At 54.5% G+C, this 18,430-nt stretch overlaps 2 protein-coding genes across 4 annotated transcripts in view; both read left to right on the top strand.

Annotated features, from left to right (window-relative positions):
- Positions 1-504: 504 nt before the first annotated feature.
- Positions 505-6,687, top strand: LOC119870868 (zinc finger protein 324A-like). 3 transcript variants are annotated; one of them, XM_038527513.1, is made up of 5 exons: positions 505-931; positions 1,912-1,993; positions 2,442-2,568; positions 3,123-3,239; positions 3,788-6,687. In XM_038527513.1, the coding sequence occupies exons 3-5, from the start codon at positions 2,448-2,450 to the stop codon at positions 5,239-5,241; spliced, it is 1,692 nt and encodes a 563-aa protein (XP_038383441.1). In that variant the 5' UTR covers positions 505-931; positions 1,912-1,993; positions 2,442-2,447; the 3' UTR covers positions 5,242-6,687. The 3 variants fall into 3 exon arrangements, with proteins under 3 accessions (XP_038383441.1, XP_038383440.1, XP_038383442.1); XM_038527512.1 differs by lacking the exon at positions 1,912-1,993; XM_038527514.1 differs by lacking the exons at positions 505-931; positions 1,912-1,993 and adding an exon at positions 2,646-2,764.
- A 1,944-nt stretch (positions 6,688-8,631) lies between these two features.
- The window catches only part of LOC484224 (zinc finger protein 324A), a 29,180-nt gene continuing 19,381 nt past the window's right edge, over positions 8,632-18,430 (top strand). Inside the window, exons 1-7 of the mRNA XM_038525516.1 lie at positions 8,632-9,074; positions 10,379-10,756; positions 10,843-11,044; positions 11,374-11,468; positions 12,989-13,073; positions 13,298-13,381; positions 13,521-14,044. Coding sequence (XP_038381444.1) covers positions 9,036-9,074; positions 10,379-10,756; positions 10,843-11,044; positions 11,374-11,468; positions 12,989-13,073; positions 13,298-13,381; positions 13,521-14,044 — 1,407 coding nt within the window. The 5' untranslated portion in view covers positions 8,632-9,035. The remainder of the gene's footprint in view (positions 9,075-10,378; positions 10,757-10,842; positions 11,045-11,373; positions 11,469-12,988; positions 13,074-13,297; positions 13,382-13,520; positions 14,045-18,430) is intronic.

Below are 18,430 nucleotides of genomic sequence, written 5' to 3'. Positions count from 1 at the left end.
CAAAAGTGATATTAACCCTTCACAGGACACAGAGAGGCCAAACCCGAGCCCAGGCCTCCAGAGGCAGCGCCGGGGTGGGCACTGCCAGGCTCGCTGCCAAAGCGCCAACGCTCGCACACGCACACACCCCGCCCGCAACGACACTGGGCTTTGTCCTTAAAGCCCCAGGCTGGGGTCGCCTCCCGGGACCTCAGCAGTTTCCGCTTCTGCGCGTCCAGCATTTAGTGTCGGCGGCCGCTTGGGTGCACGCCGGGATCCCAGGACCCCGAGCGCAGGCCCCCCAGCCGGGCGACTCCCCACCTCACGCGCGTGGGCCCACGGAAGCAGGGTCGTGCCTGCGGGAACCCATCTCCCAGAGCGCTGCGCGGAGATGCCTGACGGTCTCCAGAGGCGTGGGCAAGGATACCGCCCGACTGGCCGCCGAGCCGGCGGAAACTACGCTTCCCAGAAGGCGCCGCGCGTGCGTCCGCAGCGCTCATGGGGCCAATGACGGCTTGCGGAGGCTGGACTTCCGGCGTCCGGGGGCTGTCACTTTGCTGCCGGGCGTGGGGCCACACCGGTGTCGGGGACTGAGGCGCGACCGGCCCGGGCCGGTTTTCCAGAGGCTTGGAGACCCAGGGCGAGGGCTGCGAGGAAGGCGCGAGCGGAGGGCCGCAACGCGCACGCCGTGATCGTGGGCGACGGTCGCGTCCCCCGAGCCTGGGTTTCTCCGGGTGTAGCCTGGGACGCCCCGCAAGGCTGTGGGGCGGTGCCCAGAGTCACGTGTTCTCCGACCCCCGGGCGGCAGGGGCGGCGGCGTCCTGGGCGTCTGTGCCCTCGAACGACGGGAAGACTGAGGCCTGGAGCCGGGACGTCGCGTTGTGCGTCGCTTTCTGCGCGTCCTCAAGCAAGGGTTCTGATGGCGACCGCGGCGCTGACAGAGCCCGCACAGGTGAGTAGAGGAAGCGTGAGACCACCAACCGCCCGCTTCCTCCTCGAGGCACCCGAGCCTCGACTCAGGGAGGGACTTTACTTGGACGTTTTGTCTCCCCTCCCGGTCCGTCCTAGGCCCGGGGGCTCAGGCCAGTGGAGCGTGCACGTGCGAGATCCCCACTTCTGGCAGCCAAAGGAGTGAGGTGTAGACGGAAGTTCCCAGCAGAGGGTCCCACGCGTGCAAAAGCTGGGAGGGGAGACTGAGCCTAGGTGCTTCGGGAACTGAGCTTCCAGACGTGAGCAAGGAAGAGAAATAGCAGGCTGAGGAGTTACGTCGGGGCCCGGGGAGGAATCGAACAGAGCCAGGACATGCTTTAAGTTAGGATTTTTAAAGTATCCCACCGTTTCCTTGGCGGAGAAATGACGCAGAGCGGGGGTGGCCGTGTGCACGGAGCAGGCACTGCCACAGTCCGGGTAGCCGAAGACGGCACCTGCTGCAGGCACGCTGGGCCAGCGGAGACGGAAAAGGGGTTGGATTCCCGTGGGTCTGAGGTCTCAGGTGTGGCGTGTGAGCCAGTGGCCCTAGTAGAGCACAGTCCCAAGTTTTTTGGCCTGAGCACCCAGAGGAACGGAGGTGCTTTAGACAGGAACAGGAATTTGAAGGGAAAGCAGGCTGCGGAGTAAGATCAGGGAGTCTGTGATGTCCCAGGGTGGAGGTATGGTGTGGACCGGGAATTGCAGATGTCTAAGGATAGGGGCCTGACATTCTGAGCCAAGGCAAGGCCTGGGAATCAAACTTAGGAAGGAATCTCGTGGATGCGGCCAGGGATGGGTAGCACTCCAGGGAGATGAAGAAAGGCTGGTAGCCCCTGGGGCTCTTGGTGGGGGATAGAGGGGTGGAGCTTGGCTAGTGGCTGGAGGCAGGGTTTTGGCCAAGGAAATGGGGGAGGGACCATAGTTTGGAGGGAGGGTGGAACCGGCTTCCTGTGTGCCCACCAGATCCTTGGGGCCCCTCCTGTAGTGACTGGAGGGGATCTGCCGGCCAGTCGTTCATGCTGAAGGAGCAGTCTTGGGATGTCAGGCAAGTTCAGCAGAAGGGGGCATCCCTACGAGCATGGGCATGTCCTGCAGGGTCCATAGCTGGAACTTGTACAATTGCTAATTCCAGGAACAGTTAAGGGTATGTCTGGGGAGGTCAGTCTGTGCAAAGGCTGGAGCATGAGTGTGCACTTGGGCCTGCCTTTGGGGTGGTAGCCATCTGAAGGCCGAGAGCTAGCTCTGCTTACCTTGTGTAAGTGGCCAGTCAGGAGGCCGAGAAGGCATCTGTGCCCTAGACAGGTAGGGTTTAGGAAAGAGGAGGGAAGTTGCATCTGCAGAGTTGCAGAGCCTGGGGAGAGGAGGGTGAGGGGGAGCAAGGTAAGCCTCTGAGGGATATTGGGAAAGATAGCCCTTGGGACAGGGAGGTGGGTCCTGGGTCGTCATCAGCCATAGCTTAGATCGTGTCCATCCTCCCCTGCCCACTGTTGTAGAGCCTGATGGCCTTTGAGGATGTGGCCGTGTACTTCTCCCAGGAGGAATGGGAGCTCCTGGATGCAGCCCAGAGGGCCTTGTACTGCCACGTGATGCTAGAGAACTTCGCACTTGTGGCTTCACTGGGTAAGGCCCTGGGTTTTCCATGGGAAGCTCTGTTGTTGCCAGCACTAACCCCTTATCTCCTGTTGGCCTATGAGCAGCCTCATACCAGCTGGCTGAGTGTCCCTGTGCCGCTGTGGCGCCTCTGTGTCCAGGCTCGGCCCCTTTCATCTGGTGCTGCCAACACGGTTCTCCTCACAGGGACCATTGAACTCTTCCTGTGAGTCTTGCCATGTGGTGTGGTTTTCTTGGTTGCACAGATGACACCATCTATACCCCGTAAAGCCCTGACTTCTGCCATCTGTTGGGCGGTAGGTTGTCCTGAGCTGGGCCTAGCCCCTCACTTGCTTGTCTTTTCTTTTTTTTTTTTTTTTTTTTTTTTTTTTTTTTTTTATTTATTTATGATAGTTACAGAGAGAGAGAGAGAGGCAGAGACACAGGCAGAGGGAGAAGCAGGCTCCATGCACCAGGAGCCTGATGTGGGATTCGATCCCGGGTCTCCAGGATCGCGCCCTGGGCCAAAGGCAGGCGCCAAACCGCTGCGCCACCCAGGGATCCCTGCTTGTCTTTTCTTACAGGGCTCTCTGCGTCACGACCCCGGGTAGTCATGCAGCTTGAGCGTGGCGAGGAGCCCTGGGTTCTCAGTGAGACAGATGTGATGCCAGCCAGGAATGCTCAGAGGAAGGCCAGCCCTGGTGAGTGGGGACTCAGAGGGAGTGAGCTTGGGCCTATCTGCTGCCACGCTTCTGTCCCCTTTCCCTGCCTTCCTGGAGGCTCTCATCTCCCACCTCCTGCCTGACTCCCTCCCGTCCTCCTTATACCATCAGCCACTCCTGGAGGCTCTGGCCTTGGCTTGCCCATCAAGGGGGAGATCCCAGGGTACCCCATGCCAGGCAGTGGGCCACAGCCTTTACCAGGACAGTCTGTGACCCACACTCATGGCACTGGCCACACTATGGGAGAGGCAGTGGTGGTGGTGGAGGGGGGGTGCGCGGCGGCGGCACAGGCAGGGACAGGGTTTGAGAGTAGGGCCTGTAGCATCAGGTAGCTATCTGTGTAAGGAACAAAAGCAGGCTTGAGTCCCCTGGGACAGAAGTGAAGTACATACACTGGTATCTGGCCACTGCGTTTCTCCCCAGCTTGCACACCCAGTCCTTAGCATTCCTTTGCCTGACCACTAGGCATGTCCCAACCATCCCCTCTGGCCAGGATGACCCAGGATCCACCATTTCTGTGCCTTCAGGTTCCCGTCATCTGGCATACGACAGGGTGGTTCCTGGAGAAGCAGCGCTGCCAGGGGCCCTCCATGATGGCTCCCGTCCAGCGCCTACAAGGGTCCTTCCCTTCACTGGCATGTGTGATCGTGGGAAAAGCCTGGAGGACTGGCAGGGCATCTCCCCTTCTCAGGAGAAAAAACCCACAGGGGTGTCTGTAATCTATTGGGAACGGCTCCTGCTAGGTCCTGGCAGTGGGGAGGCCAGTGTCAGCCTCAGGCTGACCTCTCCACTGAGGATGGCTGAGGACAGCTCACCCAGGGAGAAGGCCCTTATGAACCGCCCCGTGCCAGGCAAGCAGCTGAGGGCATGTGGGGGTCAGAAGCCATATGGGCGGGAGGCCCCTGGGAGAGCCTTCCCCAAAATTCCAGAATTTGAGGCTGGTCTCACCTCTGGGCAAGGTGGTAAGGGTACAGCTAGCCACAAGCCTCATGGACTCCCTGCTGGCCAGGAGCCCCCGACCTGGCATCAGCTGGGCAAGGCCCTCCACACAGGCACTGGCCTCCTTTCAGGGGAGAAGCCCTTCGAATGCAGGGCATGCAACAAAGTGTTCGTGAAGAGCTCCGACCTGCTCAAGCACCTGCGCACCCACACTGGGGAGCGGCCATATGAATGTGCTCAGTGTGGCAAGGCCTTTAGCCAGACATCACACCTGACGCAGCACCAGCGCATCCACAGTGGTGAGACACCCTATGCATGCCCAGCCTGTGGCAAGGCCTTCAGGCATAGCTCCTCCCTGGTGAGACACCAGCGCATACACACAGCTGAGAAGTCTTTCCGCTGCAGCGAGTGTGGCAAGGCCTTCAGCCATGGGTCCAACCTCAGCCAGCACCGCAAAATCCACGCAGGTGGGCGGCCCTATGCGTGTGCCCAGTGTGGCCGCCGCTTCTGCCGCAACTCACACCTGATCCAGCATGAGCGCACTCACACGGGTGAGAAGCCTTATACCTGTGCTCTTTGCGGTGCTGCCTTCAGCCAGGGTTCCTCACTCTTCAAGCACCAGCGTGTGCACACAGGCGAAAAGCCCTTTGCCTGTGCAGAATGTGGCCGTGCCTTCAGTCACAGCTCTAACCTCACGCAGCATCAGCTACTGCACACGGGTGAGCGGCCCTTCCGCTGTGGGGACTGCGGGAAGGCTTTTGCCAAGGGCGCAGTGTTGCTCAGCCACCGACGCATCCACACGGGTGAGAAGCCCTTTGTATGCACACATTGCGGCCGTGCCTTCCGAGAGCGCCCAGCCCTCTTCCACCACCAGAGGATCCACACAGGAGAGAAACCTGTGCGGAAACCGCGGCGTGGGACAGGCCTGTGCCCCCAGGCCAGGCCTTCTTTGGGAGCATCATCAGAGGGTTCACTGGGGAGGGAAGCTGGGCCCATTCCCACTTCAGGTCCAGCCACAGTTTCAAAGCCTGCTGAAGCCTGAGTTCACAGCTGGTTGTCTAAACACCTGTGTTGCCCACACATCCACATTTTGGAGAAGACATGGCCCTGTACCGTGGTTCCATCTGCACATGGTGATGATGTTTGCCATTTCAGCCACAGGTCATCCCAACGGTCAGGCTGCAGAAATATCAGGGGCTGTGTGGATGCTGGGACTTTGGTAGGGCAGAGACCTGGCAGAGTGCTGTTTCATGCCTATTATGACCTGGGTACTCAGGTGAGGAGGAGGAGGGCTGGAGTGCTGGGGAGGTGGTCCTAGAAGGTTCCCACGTCTACAGCAATGACTGCCAGGCTGACCCTCAGGATGTTCCTTCAAGACCTCACTTCATCCAAGGCCTCCTGTGAGCAGATCCAGGGGGTAGGAGGTGCTGTCATGTGCTGTCTGGTGTTGGCCTTGGGCTCTAAGTCTCAGCTTCCACCTCCGGAAAAGAATGGGAGGGAGAGAAAGGGAGGGAAGGAGGGAGGGAAAGAGAGATTCAGGCCTACCGAGGGTATCTGCAGGACCCTGATAGGCAGGATCTTGATAAGGGCCAACATGTGCCCCTTGCCACCCCTGTGAGGTGGCTGCTGTGGTTGGTACCCCATTTCTCAGATGAGGAAACTGAGGCAGAGAGAGGGGATGTGAGTTACACACAGCAGAGCTAGGACATGGCTCCTGGCCATAGGCTCAGCATCCCGAGCTCAGCACTCTGCCCCCATGCTCTGGCACCCATGCTCTAGTCTGCCAGTGTGAGAGCTGGGTGATGCCAGGCCTGGCTACCTGCACCTAGAACTCCCACAGACGGTGGAGCAAGTAGAGGTAGAGGGCCCTGGGTTGGAGAGAGGGAGACCAGCATCAAGAATGATGGCTCTTCAGCCATGCTCTTCCATTCAGTTTCTCATCCAAGCTTCAGGATTAGCCACATCCTCTTGTTACCAAAGGCTCCCTTACAGGAGCCTTTATATCCCCACTGCCCTGAGAAGAGGTGATCATAACAGGTTTGGAGGAGACCAGATGGGACTACTTGTTTCTGCAGAGTCTGGTGGACAGGTGTCCACCTGTTCTCTTGCCTCAAGTGGAAAGGGGATTTGCCGTTCCCTAAGGCCATGTGTGTGCACCCTCCCATCGTGGGACACCTCCACATGGCTGGGACACGGAGTCTGATCGGTGGGGTGGGGCCCAGGTTTTTCCCTGTGGCTCTCAGCGGACCAGCGTCCATCGTGACCTGAGGCTTTACTCCCAGGGATGTTAGTGGACTCTTTACTTGGGAACAAAAAAGAAAAGACCCAAAAGTAGAAGTTGGAATGGACGTATATTGTGTTAATCCTTGCATAGCAGTGTGGAAGTGCACAGCCTTGGCCTCCCCTCCCAGCCTCCAGATTATGGTTCAGAACGGTTTAAGAACACAATCCAGAGAGGTTTTCAGATAAAAATTTTCAAACGTGCACAGTAACAGTCTGATGCCTGTTTCATCTTAGCACAATGCATACATGCCTTCAGTGTGTTTCCCCAATGTACAGGGACCTTGTTTTGTCCCATGTCTCTTTGAAAGACCAAAGGGTAGATGTGTAGTCTGAGGCCCACTGAGGATTTGGGATACCTATTATCCCCTTGGTAGTCATAGGTGTAGGAGTATCCAAGGAGGTCTGTGCTGGGTGGTGTGCCTGGGGCCCCAAACAGGGCCTCTGTCTGGATAGGAGTTGTTTATGGTCCAGGCCAGGGGATTTAGTGGTGGGGTCACCAATTGGCTAGAAATATGGAGTCCAGCCTGGTGAGTCCTCTATCCCACCAGCTGCAAGATTTGGCAGCCGTGTGCCATATACAGTGACCACAGACCTATTGCTCTCTCTTACTCCCATCTTCCCAGCAGTACCAGGCTCATTTCTGGAACCTCATAGCTCCTACAAAGACGAGAGACTTGCTAGACCTGCTCCCAAAGACCCTTAGATGCAGGTCTTATGTGCCAGGCTTCTTAGTTCCTTACAGACTCCTGAGCCACTGCCCTGCCCCGCTCCCCCCCCCCCCCCCCCAAGTCATCCTTTCTCCTGTGGTCTGGTACACCCTGGCCTCAGCCACATCTTACCTTCCCTCAGAAGGGCCTCCTTGAATGTGCCTTGAGTAGTTAACAGCCTCAGGCTACAAAGCTGTGAAATGCAAACATCTGACTGATAGGTCTTGGAAGCCGATGGGATTCAGGAGCAAAGACATCTTCAAAACACCAAGTGGGTACTCAGCAAGTCATGCAACCTTTCCTGCATCTTGGATGGAAGCTCCTGGAGCTCTTATGACCCCTTGAGTTGGGCTTGATGTCCTAAGCCATCTCCCCATCAGTCTCCTCCCCACTTCATTGAACCTCAGGCTTGTGTGCTTGGCTCCTCCAATCCCTCACTTCCTCTATTCTCAAGTCCACCCCTCCCAATACCTAAGACTTGTCATGGGAACAGTAACAATGATTACCTGCCTTCCCTGGTTGGTGTCTTGGGCATCACATTACCATCCTCTAAACTTCTGTGGTCATGTTAAGCCTTGTCTTGTCAGGCTAGTCCATCTCTTTAACCCTGAACAGGCTGAGTGTATAAGTGCCCTTGAGCCCTCTGGGTCAAGATGGTGGACTGGACACATAGCATTTCATTTGGTTCCAAAAGCCACAGAAGCGACAAGATGAGAGTGTTTAAAAATATGAACCCACAAGTATGAGGATGGTGAAACAGCAACAGCAATGGCATTCTGGAATTAGAAGCAGATGCAGATGTGGGATATGATTTAGAGAAAGTCAAATACTGACTTGGCACTGTGTAAGTAGACAGAGGTCCCATCAGGCTTATACTGCATAAATCCAGAAGGCTTGCAAACCAGCAGCCCCTGGGAGGAGAGAGCTAAAAGATGATTGAGGTAGAGCTACTAAAGCTGTTAGAGCAACAGCTTTCTCCATATAGTGGATGATGGAAGAGTCATTTGTGGGGAATCCGTACAGTTTCAGAGAAACAATCTAAGTCCTCCAAAAAATAGCTCTGACTGACGGCATTTATGAGTAGACAGGCCCCAGCCATGCAGATACTCAAGAGTTTCCAATCAGCAGGTAAGACCACTGCTCTTCATGAAGTGCTGGCTGCTAGGGATTACAAGAAATCAAAACAGGCATATGCAGTTTGGGATGGTTCAGCTACTTGGTTTCTGGAAGCAAAGCACCCCTTTCCCACAGTGATTCTTGCATACTGAGGTAAACTGAAGATCACTCTTACTAGGTCTGGTACCCAATGTAAAAGGTTAGTGGCGTCCCATAAGCTGGACAAAAACTTTCATCCCTTACTTTGCAGTACTGACATCTGAAGTGATGTCCGAGACTCTGAGGGTATTGATCATGGGACATTTTCCTCATGTGTAAATGAGTGCCCACCCTGGTCCTTGTTCTCGATGTCCAGAGGTCGAATGAAGGACTCCAGCTCCATCCTCGCTGGAATCACTCGGGGTTGTCCACAGATCAGGCCGGCCTTGCGGGCTGGACCCCGCTTCCTCCTGGGACCACCTGGAAGGAGTCTCCGCCGAACTACACTACACTGGGAGTCACTTCCGGCCTCCCTGGAGGACTGGGCGACGCTCTGTCCGTTGCCTTGGAAACAGAGGGAGGCGGGCGGGCGTCCTCTACCGGTTAGCAAGAAGACTGCTCCGCAACTAGAACGAAGCCTCTAAGACGAGCGCTGGGGAGGGGCCTAGGTGGGGTGCTAGCTCTGAATGGCCGTAAGGTCACGCTCCTCCCCATTCACCACACTTGCCAATAGGCTCCGGGTCCACTGCACATGCGCAGGATCCTAACATACCGTCCATCACGGCCGTTGGTGAGTCTAGGGTTCCTTCCATATAAAGGAAGAGTGATCGCCAATGAGGGGAGGGAGCCCCCAAACTGCGATTCTTCAGATTCCTCTAAGAGGAAGAGAGCTCTTCTCGGTCGTGCGAGGCCTTTGGAGATGAGCATCTGCTGGCGGAGGCCGCATCCGTCCTTGCTTGCTGAGTCTCACGGGAAACGTAGTCCTAAGGGAGGGGGCGGGTCCTGCTGAGCAGGCGCGTCCTTGGCCAGGGCGGAGTCGCCGCGGCACCGCGCGGAGGGGCGGGCGGGGCAGGACCCCTTACCGGAAGTGGTCTAGCACCGGCGGCGAGGTTGAGGTGAGCGCCGGCCTGGCTGGGCGGGGCGCAGCTTTTTCCACCCCCTGGGGACCCGGCCGCCCGGTGCTCCTAGTACCCCAAAGTACCTCCCGACGTACGCTGCGCGCTCCACTTCTCACCCAGAGCTGCGTTCCCCTTCCTCTGGCCTGACCTCTTCCTTCCCCTGCTTGTTGGGAGACCGACTCCTGGGCCGGGTGGGGAGGTGGGAGGTGGTCAGGCCTGGTCTGGCTGGTCTAATAGGTCCCCCAAGTGGGCTTGCTTCACTCCAGCCCGTCTGGACGCCAGGGGCACAGTGTCCGCTCACGACTGCGCGCAACTCGTAGCTTTGTTTTGCTTTTCACATGCTTGGTGCGGGAGGCGAGCCATTCACAGTTCGCTGCGGTCAGCGAGCACGGTGTCCCGGAGTCCGCGCTGCCCCTCCCTCGACCCATGGCGCAGACGTGCCTTATACTTGGAGCTGGCCCTCGGGTTGCTCACTTCAGTCAACATATCTGGACTCCTTGGAGATGATGGGGACACACACTCCACCATAGCCCGCACGGCCGCCTATGCCTCTTCTCACTTTCACTGCCTCCGCTCACTGGCAGTGATGGTCTCACCCGGTCCCTGGTTGCCTCTCCCTCAGCGTCCTGCCTGACTGACCACTCCCCTCCCTTCTCTGTGGTCACTTTCCCTGGCTCCTGAGTCAGATCCTGGAATCCTCTGTTGACTCCCTTTGCCTACCTCTTCATCATTTCCTGCAGTTTTATGGAAGCTCCATTGTACAGCTTGCCTCCAAAGCATTCATCCACAAGGTTTTCTTCTGCCTTTAGCTCCTATCAGCAACCAGCTCCTGTGATCCTCCACAAAGCATTCCCAGCCTCGTGTATCCCTGTGCCAAGGCCCTCCCACAACCAGCCTCAGCACCCTGGGCTGGGCCTGTCTGCCCAACCCTGGCCATGGCTTCTTGGCCTGCACCCTAACCACTCCTTTCCTGCAGGTCCCTCTTGTTGGCTACAGGAAGACACCCAGTACAATGCCATCCCCACTGGGCCGCCCACGCCTGCCCTCTGTGGATCCTGTGGCCATCCTGGAGGAGCCTGAGGCAGCACGCCTGCGCTTCCGGGGGTTCTGCTACCAGGAGGTGGCAGGTCCCCGTGAGGCCCTGGCCCGGCTTCGAGAGCTGTGCCACCAGTGGTTGCGACCGGAGGCATGCTCCAAGGAGCAGATGCTGGAGCTGCTGGTGCTGGAGCAGTTTCTGGGCACACTGCCTCCTGAGATTCAGGCCTGGGTGCGGGGCCAGCGGCCAGGCAGTCCTGAGGAGGCTGTAGCCCTGGTTGAGGGCCTGCAACATGACCCTGGGCAGCTGCTGGGCTGGGTGAGTGTGGTATTATTGGTTTCTTGGAGGGACAAAGCAAAATTAAAGCAAAATTAGAGCCCCTGTGACTTATTTCTCCCCCTCAGATCACAGCCCATGTCCTGAAGCAAGTGGTGCTCCCAACAGCACAGAAGACAGAGGAATCCTTGGGGAGATCCCACCCCTTAGGGACAGTGGAGCTCCTCAGTGCCACCTCTGGGGAGGGATCACAGGACATTCAGATGGAGCGGTCTGCCCAGCTTAGCTGCAGTGTGAAGGAGGAGCCAGATGCTGATGGGCAGGAGATGGGTGAGAATGGGAGCCACGCAAGGTCTGGGGGGCTCTTGGAGGTTGTGTGGACATCCATAATAAGGGTGGGGATCCCAGGAGAAATTGTGCTGGGAGGCCTCCTAGAGGGAATGTGAATGTCCCCCAATGGGATGGGGATTCAGAAAAGACTGCAGACTGTAGAACTGGGTTCTCAGGAGGCAGGAGGGCTGCCTGCCTGCTATGTGACTGGCACACACAGTAGCCTCCTGCCTGTTGGCAGAGGAAGGCCAAGGCTGCAGCACCGACACCACCTCATCTACTGTGGCTCACATGAGCAGCCTCTGATTCTCATCTGCCTCATTTTCTAGCACCTTCCAGCCCCCAAAATCCAGCCCAGTCCCAAGAGGGACACCCTGGACACAGGGAACCAACTTCCACATCCTTCCACCCACCCAGGATTCAGGTAAGCAGCCCTGGGTGGGAGGTACAGGCAACCAGTAGAAGTATGTCCTTGGTGGCCACTCTGCTCTCGTTAGTTTTTCAGGCTTTTTGGCCACAGCTTTGTGCTCTTTGCTGCCCAAAAATGGAGTTGGTATCAGAGCTCCTCCTGCAGGTCCTGGGAGACAGGGACAGGCTGGTGGTCTCCCTAAAATTGGGGAAAAAATTGAGGCTTCGGGCCATGGAATCTGGTTTAGAGTGACTGGAACTGGTAGGAATTGGCTTTCTCAATTACAGAGAAATCGGAGATTTTGAAGCGCTCAGCAGTCTTAAGCTGGTGCATGAGAATTTGAACCCTCATGTGAAAGTGGGGAGAGGTCAAGATGAAGAACTCTGACCAGAAAGCCTGAGCTACAACACATAGCAGTCTGGTATCCCCAGCACACCTGAGATCAGAATGGAGATAGCTAGGAAATAACCTGCAGCTACCTCTTTCCTGGGTCTTTCCTCAGAGGCCATCCATCCTCTGGGCTGCGACCAGCTGGGGGCATCAAGGCTTGGCTGAAGCCCTGCTACCTGGAGTACTTGGTTCCTGAGTGTGGAGAGCAGTGATCCTGTCCTCTCCCAGCAACTTAGCTCCTAAGCTACTCCACTGGGTAACGTTCCCAGTGGAAGATCTGGTTGAGATGTGCTTGGAGGCTAATAAGTCCCTCCAGGCTCCCTCCACAGTCTGATGGCACAGTGGGAAACAGCTGGGTGGGCAGGCCACACCCTCCAAAGCCTCCAGCCAGCAGCATTCCACCTGTGGCTTCATGTGGCTGTCACCTCCCTGTCTGTGGACCTACAGTGGCTTGTTTGTCAGGATTATTTTTCCCATCCCAGCAAAGCGCACGTGATGGGATTTTGGGAGACAAAGAGAGCAGACACCAGGGACAGGGAGTACATCTCCTGGTAAAGCCCACCCTCGGCAACAGGCAGGAGCCAGCCCACCACCCCATTAACACACATCATCTGAGCCCTGAGATGGCTGCACCTCCTAATGTAAGCCCTTCTGCCTTCAACCTCTCTGCAGCCAGGTCACCACATCGAGGAATGCTGATAGCCCTCAGCAGCTCCCCAAGGAGGATCTCTGTTACTTTTGTAACCAGAGGCTTGGGGAGAGGTGGCTGGGTTCCCTTGGGTCCCCAGGCCTTTTGTTCTTGATGCAGCACTGTTCAAGGCAAGGGTGTAGGGACAGTCACTTCCACACAGAACCTATCCAGGGGTTCTCAGCTGCCTGGCTAGAATATGGAGTGGGGCGGGCTTCTGAGGGGGACAGGTCCTAACAGTGAGATGAAGGACAGCTCCTCTCTGCCCTATTTCCCAGCCTTCACACACCCTTCTCAGCTTCATCCTTAGCAAGCAGAAGAGCCTTAGGTAACCTGTCTGTTCCCTCAGGTAATTAGTAAGATTGTAACCAGGGACACGGGCAGGTAGGCACTGCAAGGCAGGGCAGAGGATGGGGGAGTGGACAGGCACCAAGAGTGATGGGCTGCATCCCCACAGGAGGAGTGGGGGCTACTGGACCCGTCACAGAAGGAATTGTACTGGGATGCAATGCTGGAGAAATACGGCACGGTGGTCTCCCTGGGTGAGGACCAGCCATGACCCCTTTTACTGTCTGCATACTGCCCTGGTTGTAGGGCTCACTTCCCAGCCCTTTCCCATGCAGGTCTCCCAGTGCTTACCTGTATTCATGCTCCTTACCTAGGGGCACCCCGTCACCCACCAGGGCCCCCGCCCCTGGCCCTAACATGTAAGAGCCCTTCACCTGCCCCCATGTCAGGACTGCTACCTGACTGTCCCTCACCCCAGCAGGAATACCAGCCCCCCAGCCAGAGGCACAGGCTGAGTTGGAGCCGGGGGCATTGCGTACAGGGACAGAGAGTCTCCACCTGGGTGAGTGTTTTTCCATGCGACCTGAACCACCTGTTTTCTGGTGGAAGGGAGCTTGTCTGCCCCACACGCCTCATGGGAGAGGGTGGGCCAATGTTAAGGGCACTGAGCTACCTGGGACTACCACCTCTCCTTCCCTCAGGAGATGAGAATGAGAGCCACTGCGAGGGTCCATCCCGCTGCCCAGAGGACCAGCCACCCCGGGGCTTGGGGTCTGTTACTTGGGAGGGCCCGTCTGTGGCCTCTATGTCTGCCAGGGCAGTGCTGGGAGCAGGGCTGGAGCCTGGCGCCCCTCGGAGGAAGCCTTATACCTGTGAGCTGTGCGGCCGAGGCTTCGACTGGAAATCGGTGTTTGTCATCCACCACCGGACACATGCAGATGGGCAGGGTACACAGGCACCAGCGCTGACTGTGGGTGGTGCTCAGAAGCTGCCACAGGGTTCCCGGGAGCCAGGCACACCACGTCACCCCCGACGCGTGCTCCCATGCCCCCGGAGCTATGCATGTGAGGAGTGTGGGTGCAGCTTCAGCTGGAAGTCGCAGCTGGTCATCCACCGCAAGAGCCATGCAGGCCAGCGGCGCCACTTCTGTGGAGACTGTGGCCGTGGCTTCGATTGGAAGTCCCAGCTGGTCATCCACAGGAAGAGCCACCAGCCCGAAGCCCCATGAGTGTCTTGAGAAGGCAGCCTCATCTTGGGGGCCTTGGAGCCTCCAGGGCTTGACACGGTTCCTGGTACTCTGGTTCCAGCCTTCCCAGGGCTGCTGAGCCTCTGTCTGGACACTTGTAGGCAGCAGAGGACATTGGTGAATCAGAGCTCCCAGGAGGGTCCCCTGCCCGTATTTCAGTCTCCCCAAAACAGCCACCTGAGTATAAATAAAAGAAGCTGTCCCTCCCCCAACCGCCTGGTGAGGCTTGGGTTGGAATCCACTGCCTAAGTCTGGTGATTTCCAAATTTTGAGATCCCCAACTATGACCTTATGATATATAGGCAGACAGGACCTAAGGACTGTCCCTACCCCTGGGATCTTGTTGGCCCCAGGTGGATGCTCAGAAACTGCCCCTTTTCACTCCTGAAGCTCTTGGGCCTGCATCTTGGTGTGGAAGGTACAAAAAGCTCAGGAGAGCATGCCTTGCTTCTGTTTGCAGGCAGATGGAAAACTAATGACTCTCCACATTTTGGATTTTTAACAAATTCCACTTTTATAATGGGAAGTTTCTGCCTAAGAATCCTGATCTCTGCTTTCTACTGGTCAGAGTATCAGCAGTGCCACTCCCCCTGCCTGGCAGCTGGAGCCACAGAGCAGCCATACCCACAGAAAGGGCCAGCAGTCCTGTTCTACTGGCCCACTTTGTTTCTTGACCACACACGTCACTCCCTGGTTTCCTTGTCCTTTAAGCTCTTGAGTCCTAGCTTGAGTGGACACTACAGGGACTTCCTTTGCAAGTTTGGATGGACAAGGAGGGTGGCGTCTGAGAAAAGGGTCTATAAACAGATGTCTCTTTGGCCATGTGATTTTAAAGTAGCTTGTGTTCATTTAGACAAATCTGAAATGTACAAGAGAGTAAAGATAAGGTAAATGACCCCTAGTTCTACTGTCTATGGCAGTACCTATTCCAGGTGTTCACATGCAGAAGTGTTTTATAAATCTTACGGAGCTACTGTATATATCGTGCTCTTCTCACTCCCTCATTTCCCTGTTATTAAAAACATATTTTAATGCCTGGTTAAAAATTCCATTTTCTGTCCTATACTGTCTTTTCTACCAACCCCAGATTGTTCTTCCCAGTGGTACCCAGTACCTGTGATGCACACTCCCAAGCAGACACTTTGGATGCAACTTTGGTTATTTCCCAAAGTGTAATTGTTGCATTTAGAGAGCATGGGAGTTTAGTTTTGTTTTTGCCTTAAAACAACACTGGATTCCTTGAGCCAATTCCAAGTCCTCCCCTCCCCCTAGAACACCAAGCAATTCAACAGAAAATATTTTTTAACTCCAGTAAGAAAATGACTAAAAACCTAATAGAAAGGTGGATAAAGGCTATGAATCAGTAATTCACATCAGAAAAAACTTTACCAGAAAAAACATACATGCTCAAAAGTAATCAGGGAAATACCAGTGCCATGAAGGCGGGGCCTGGCCTACCATGTTCACATACCCTGTTCCTGGCATTATGTTTGGTATGCATGGATTGCTCAGTCTTCAAAATAGCAAATAAAAACTCGACAGTAAGGCACTTGGCTGGCTCAGTCGGAAGAGCATGTGACTTTTGATCTCAGGGTCATGTTAGGGGTAGAGATTACTTAAAAAACCTAAACCTGTTGATAACAAGTATTAGGAAGTTCAGAATTGGGACCTGTGAATATGATCAGCTATCACTCTTGTGATGGGGTTATGTTATATGGCATAGTTGACCTTAAAATAGGAAGATGAGGGCAGCCCAGGTGGCTCAGTGGTTTAGCACCACCTTTAGCCCAGGGCCTGATCCCAGAGACCTGGGATCAAGTCATACATCGGGTTCCCTGCATGGAGCCTGCTTCTCCCTCTGCCTGTGTCTCTACCTCTCTCTCTCTCTTTCTCTCTCTCTCTCTCTCTCATGAATAACTAAATAAAATTTTAAAAAAATAGGGAGATGATCCCAGTGGGTGTGGCCCAATCACATGAACCCTTTTAAAGCATGGAGTTTTCTCTGGCTGGTGACAGAAAAGGAAGTCCAAAAGAGTTGAAGCATGAGAAGGATTTGATGTACCATTGCTGGCTTTGAAGATAGAGGGAGCCATGCCGTGGCCTCCAGAAGGTAAGAACAACCCCTGGCTAGCAACTAGCAAAGAAACAGAGACCTTGGTCCTACAACCACAATTGCAATCTGCCAACAACTTGAATGGGCTTGGAAGCAGATCATTCCAGTGTCTTCCAGATAAGAGCCTAGTGCAGTCCATCTTGATTTCAGCTTTGTGATACTCTGAGCAGAGAACCTAGCCAGTGTCTCCCAGACTTATGACCTACAGAACAGTGAGCTAATAAATAGATGTTTTAAGCCACTAAGTTTGTGGCAATTTGTTAAACAGCATAGAAAACCAATACAACCATGTATTGTTAATGGGTTTAGTACTGTTCATGGCTAAAAATGTAAAACTGGCCTGCATCCAGTGATGAATGGAGTGTGGAATAAAATGGTGATAGTGTTTTTCAATAAATTATTAAAAATAAATGAAACGAATAATAACTTTTGACAACCTTGGCAGTATCTACTATAGCTAAATCTATGTAAACTGTGACTCAGCAATTCCACTCCTTGGTATGCACCCAACAGAAATGAATACTTATTTTGGTTCAGGTCTTGATCTCATCAGGGTCATGAGACTGAGCCCCATGTTGAGCCCTGTGCTCAGCATGGAGTCAGCTGGTCTCTGTCCCTCTGTTCCTCCTTCCACTTGCTCACTCACTCTCAAATAAAATATTTTTAAAAAAATATTTATTCAGGGATCCCTGGGTGGCGCAGCGGTTTGGCGCCTGCCTTTGGCCCAGGGCGCGATCCTGGATATCCGGGATCGAATCCCATGTCGGGCTCCCAGTGCATGGAGCCTGCTTCTCCCTCTGCCTGTGTCTCTGCCTCTCTCTCTCTCACTGTGTGCCTATCATAAATAAATAAAAGTTTAAAAAAATTTATTCATGAAAGACACAGAGGAGAGAGAGAGGCAGAGACATAGGCAGAGGAAGAAGCAGGCTCCATGCAGGGAGCCCGATGTGGGACTCGATCCCGGGTCTCCAGGATCACGCCCTGGGCCAAAGGCAGGCGCTAAACCGCTGAGCCACCCAGGGATCCCAATCTTTTTTTAAAACAGATTTATTTATTCATGAGAGACACATAGAGAGGCAGAGACATAGTCAGAGGGAGAAGCAGGTTCCCTGCAGGGAACCTGACTCTGGGACTTCCAAATCCCAGGATCACGCCCAGACTCAAAGGCAGACACTCAACCGCAGAGCCACCTAGGCGTTCCACCCATCCCTTTTCTTTAAAGATTTGTTTATTTATTCGAGAGAGATACAGAAAGGCAGAGGATAAAATCTTTTTTTAAAAAAAATGCTTATGAGAACCAAAAGACAAGTCCAGAAACATTTAGAGCAACTATCTATAAAAGCAAAAAAAAAAAAAAATCAGTAAACAGCCCTAGCCCACTGCAGCTATCAATTTATTGCCTCTCTGTTCCATATATTACCTGTTCTGCAGTAGTGGGCTGGACCCTGTAGCCATTTCTCCTTTGTAGTCAACACTTTGTTGGCTTTGTCAGTAGAGGGCACTGGCTCTTATTCTTTGGGCACGCTCTCAGCCCTAAGATTTTAAGAATTATAGTTATTAGAATTATAACTGTTATAGGTAAAAACTTTTTTTTAAAGATTTATTTATAAATCTTTATCCACTGAGCACAGAGTCAGATGTGGAGCTCCATCTCACAACCCTGAGATCATGACTTGAGCTGAAATCAAGAATCGGACGTTCAACTGACTGGGCCACCCAGGACCCCTATAGTTAATAACTTTTTATATCAAATTTACTCTGTTCAAATGACTGGACATTCCCTGATATACTCACCAACAGCAGTGTGGATAATTACACTAGATATCCATGCAGTGAAATGCTATGCACACAGCAATGACCAAGTGATTCCTACATACAATACTGTTGACTCTCAGACACAAATGGAAGGGAGGGATAGGGCTTAACCTTGCTTAGCAGTGCAAGGTTCTAAAGCCTTTCCAACTTCACTTCCCGATACAGGGTCCTCTGTGCAAGCTCCAACTGCCCCCATTCCTTCCCAGTGAAAGCCCCACGACCATGTCCTCAAAGGTCATAGATCCCTGGGACTGGGACACACCTGTCCAGCCAGGCCTAGGTCATCTCCTCTCCATCCTTGCTTTGAACAAATTCAGGGGATGGGGCAGACAGGATTCCATAGCACCCAGGGTTAAGAGGGACCCAGGCCCAAACCCAGAGTCTCTAGAAGAGAAGACACATGTTCCCAGGAAGCTCCATCCCCATACACAAGACTG

Source organism: Canis lupus, chromosome 1, assembly GCF_011100685.1.
Source record: "Canis lupus familiaris isolate Mischka breed German Shepherd chromosome 1, alternate assembly UU_Cfam_GSD_1.0, whole genome shotgun sequence".
Taxonomy (NCBI): domain Eukaryota; kingdom Metazoa; phylum Chordata; class Mammalia; order Carnivora; family Canidae; genus Canis; species Canis lupus.
Note: the sequence above shows the minus strand (reverse complement) of the source record. Positions and strands in the feature narration are given on the sequence as shown.

Coding starts and splice junctions, on each gene's coding strand:
- LOC119870868 (XM_038527512.1), top strand. CDS start 899: ATGGCGACCGCGGCGCTGACAGAGCCCGCACAG. Junction 932..2,441: donor CGCTGACAGAGCCCGCACAG/GTGAGTAGAGGA, acceptor CCACTGTTGTAG/AGCCTGATGGCCTTTGAGGA. Junction 2,569..3,122: donor CGCACTTGTGGCTTCACTGG/GTAAGGCCCTGG, acceptor CTTTTCTTACAG/GGCTCTCTGCGTCACGACCC.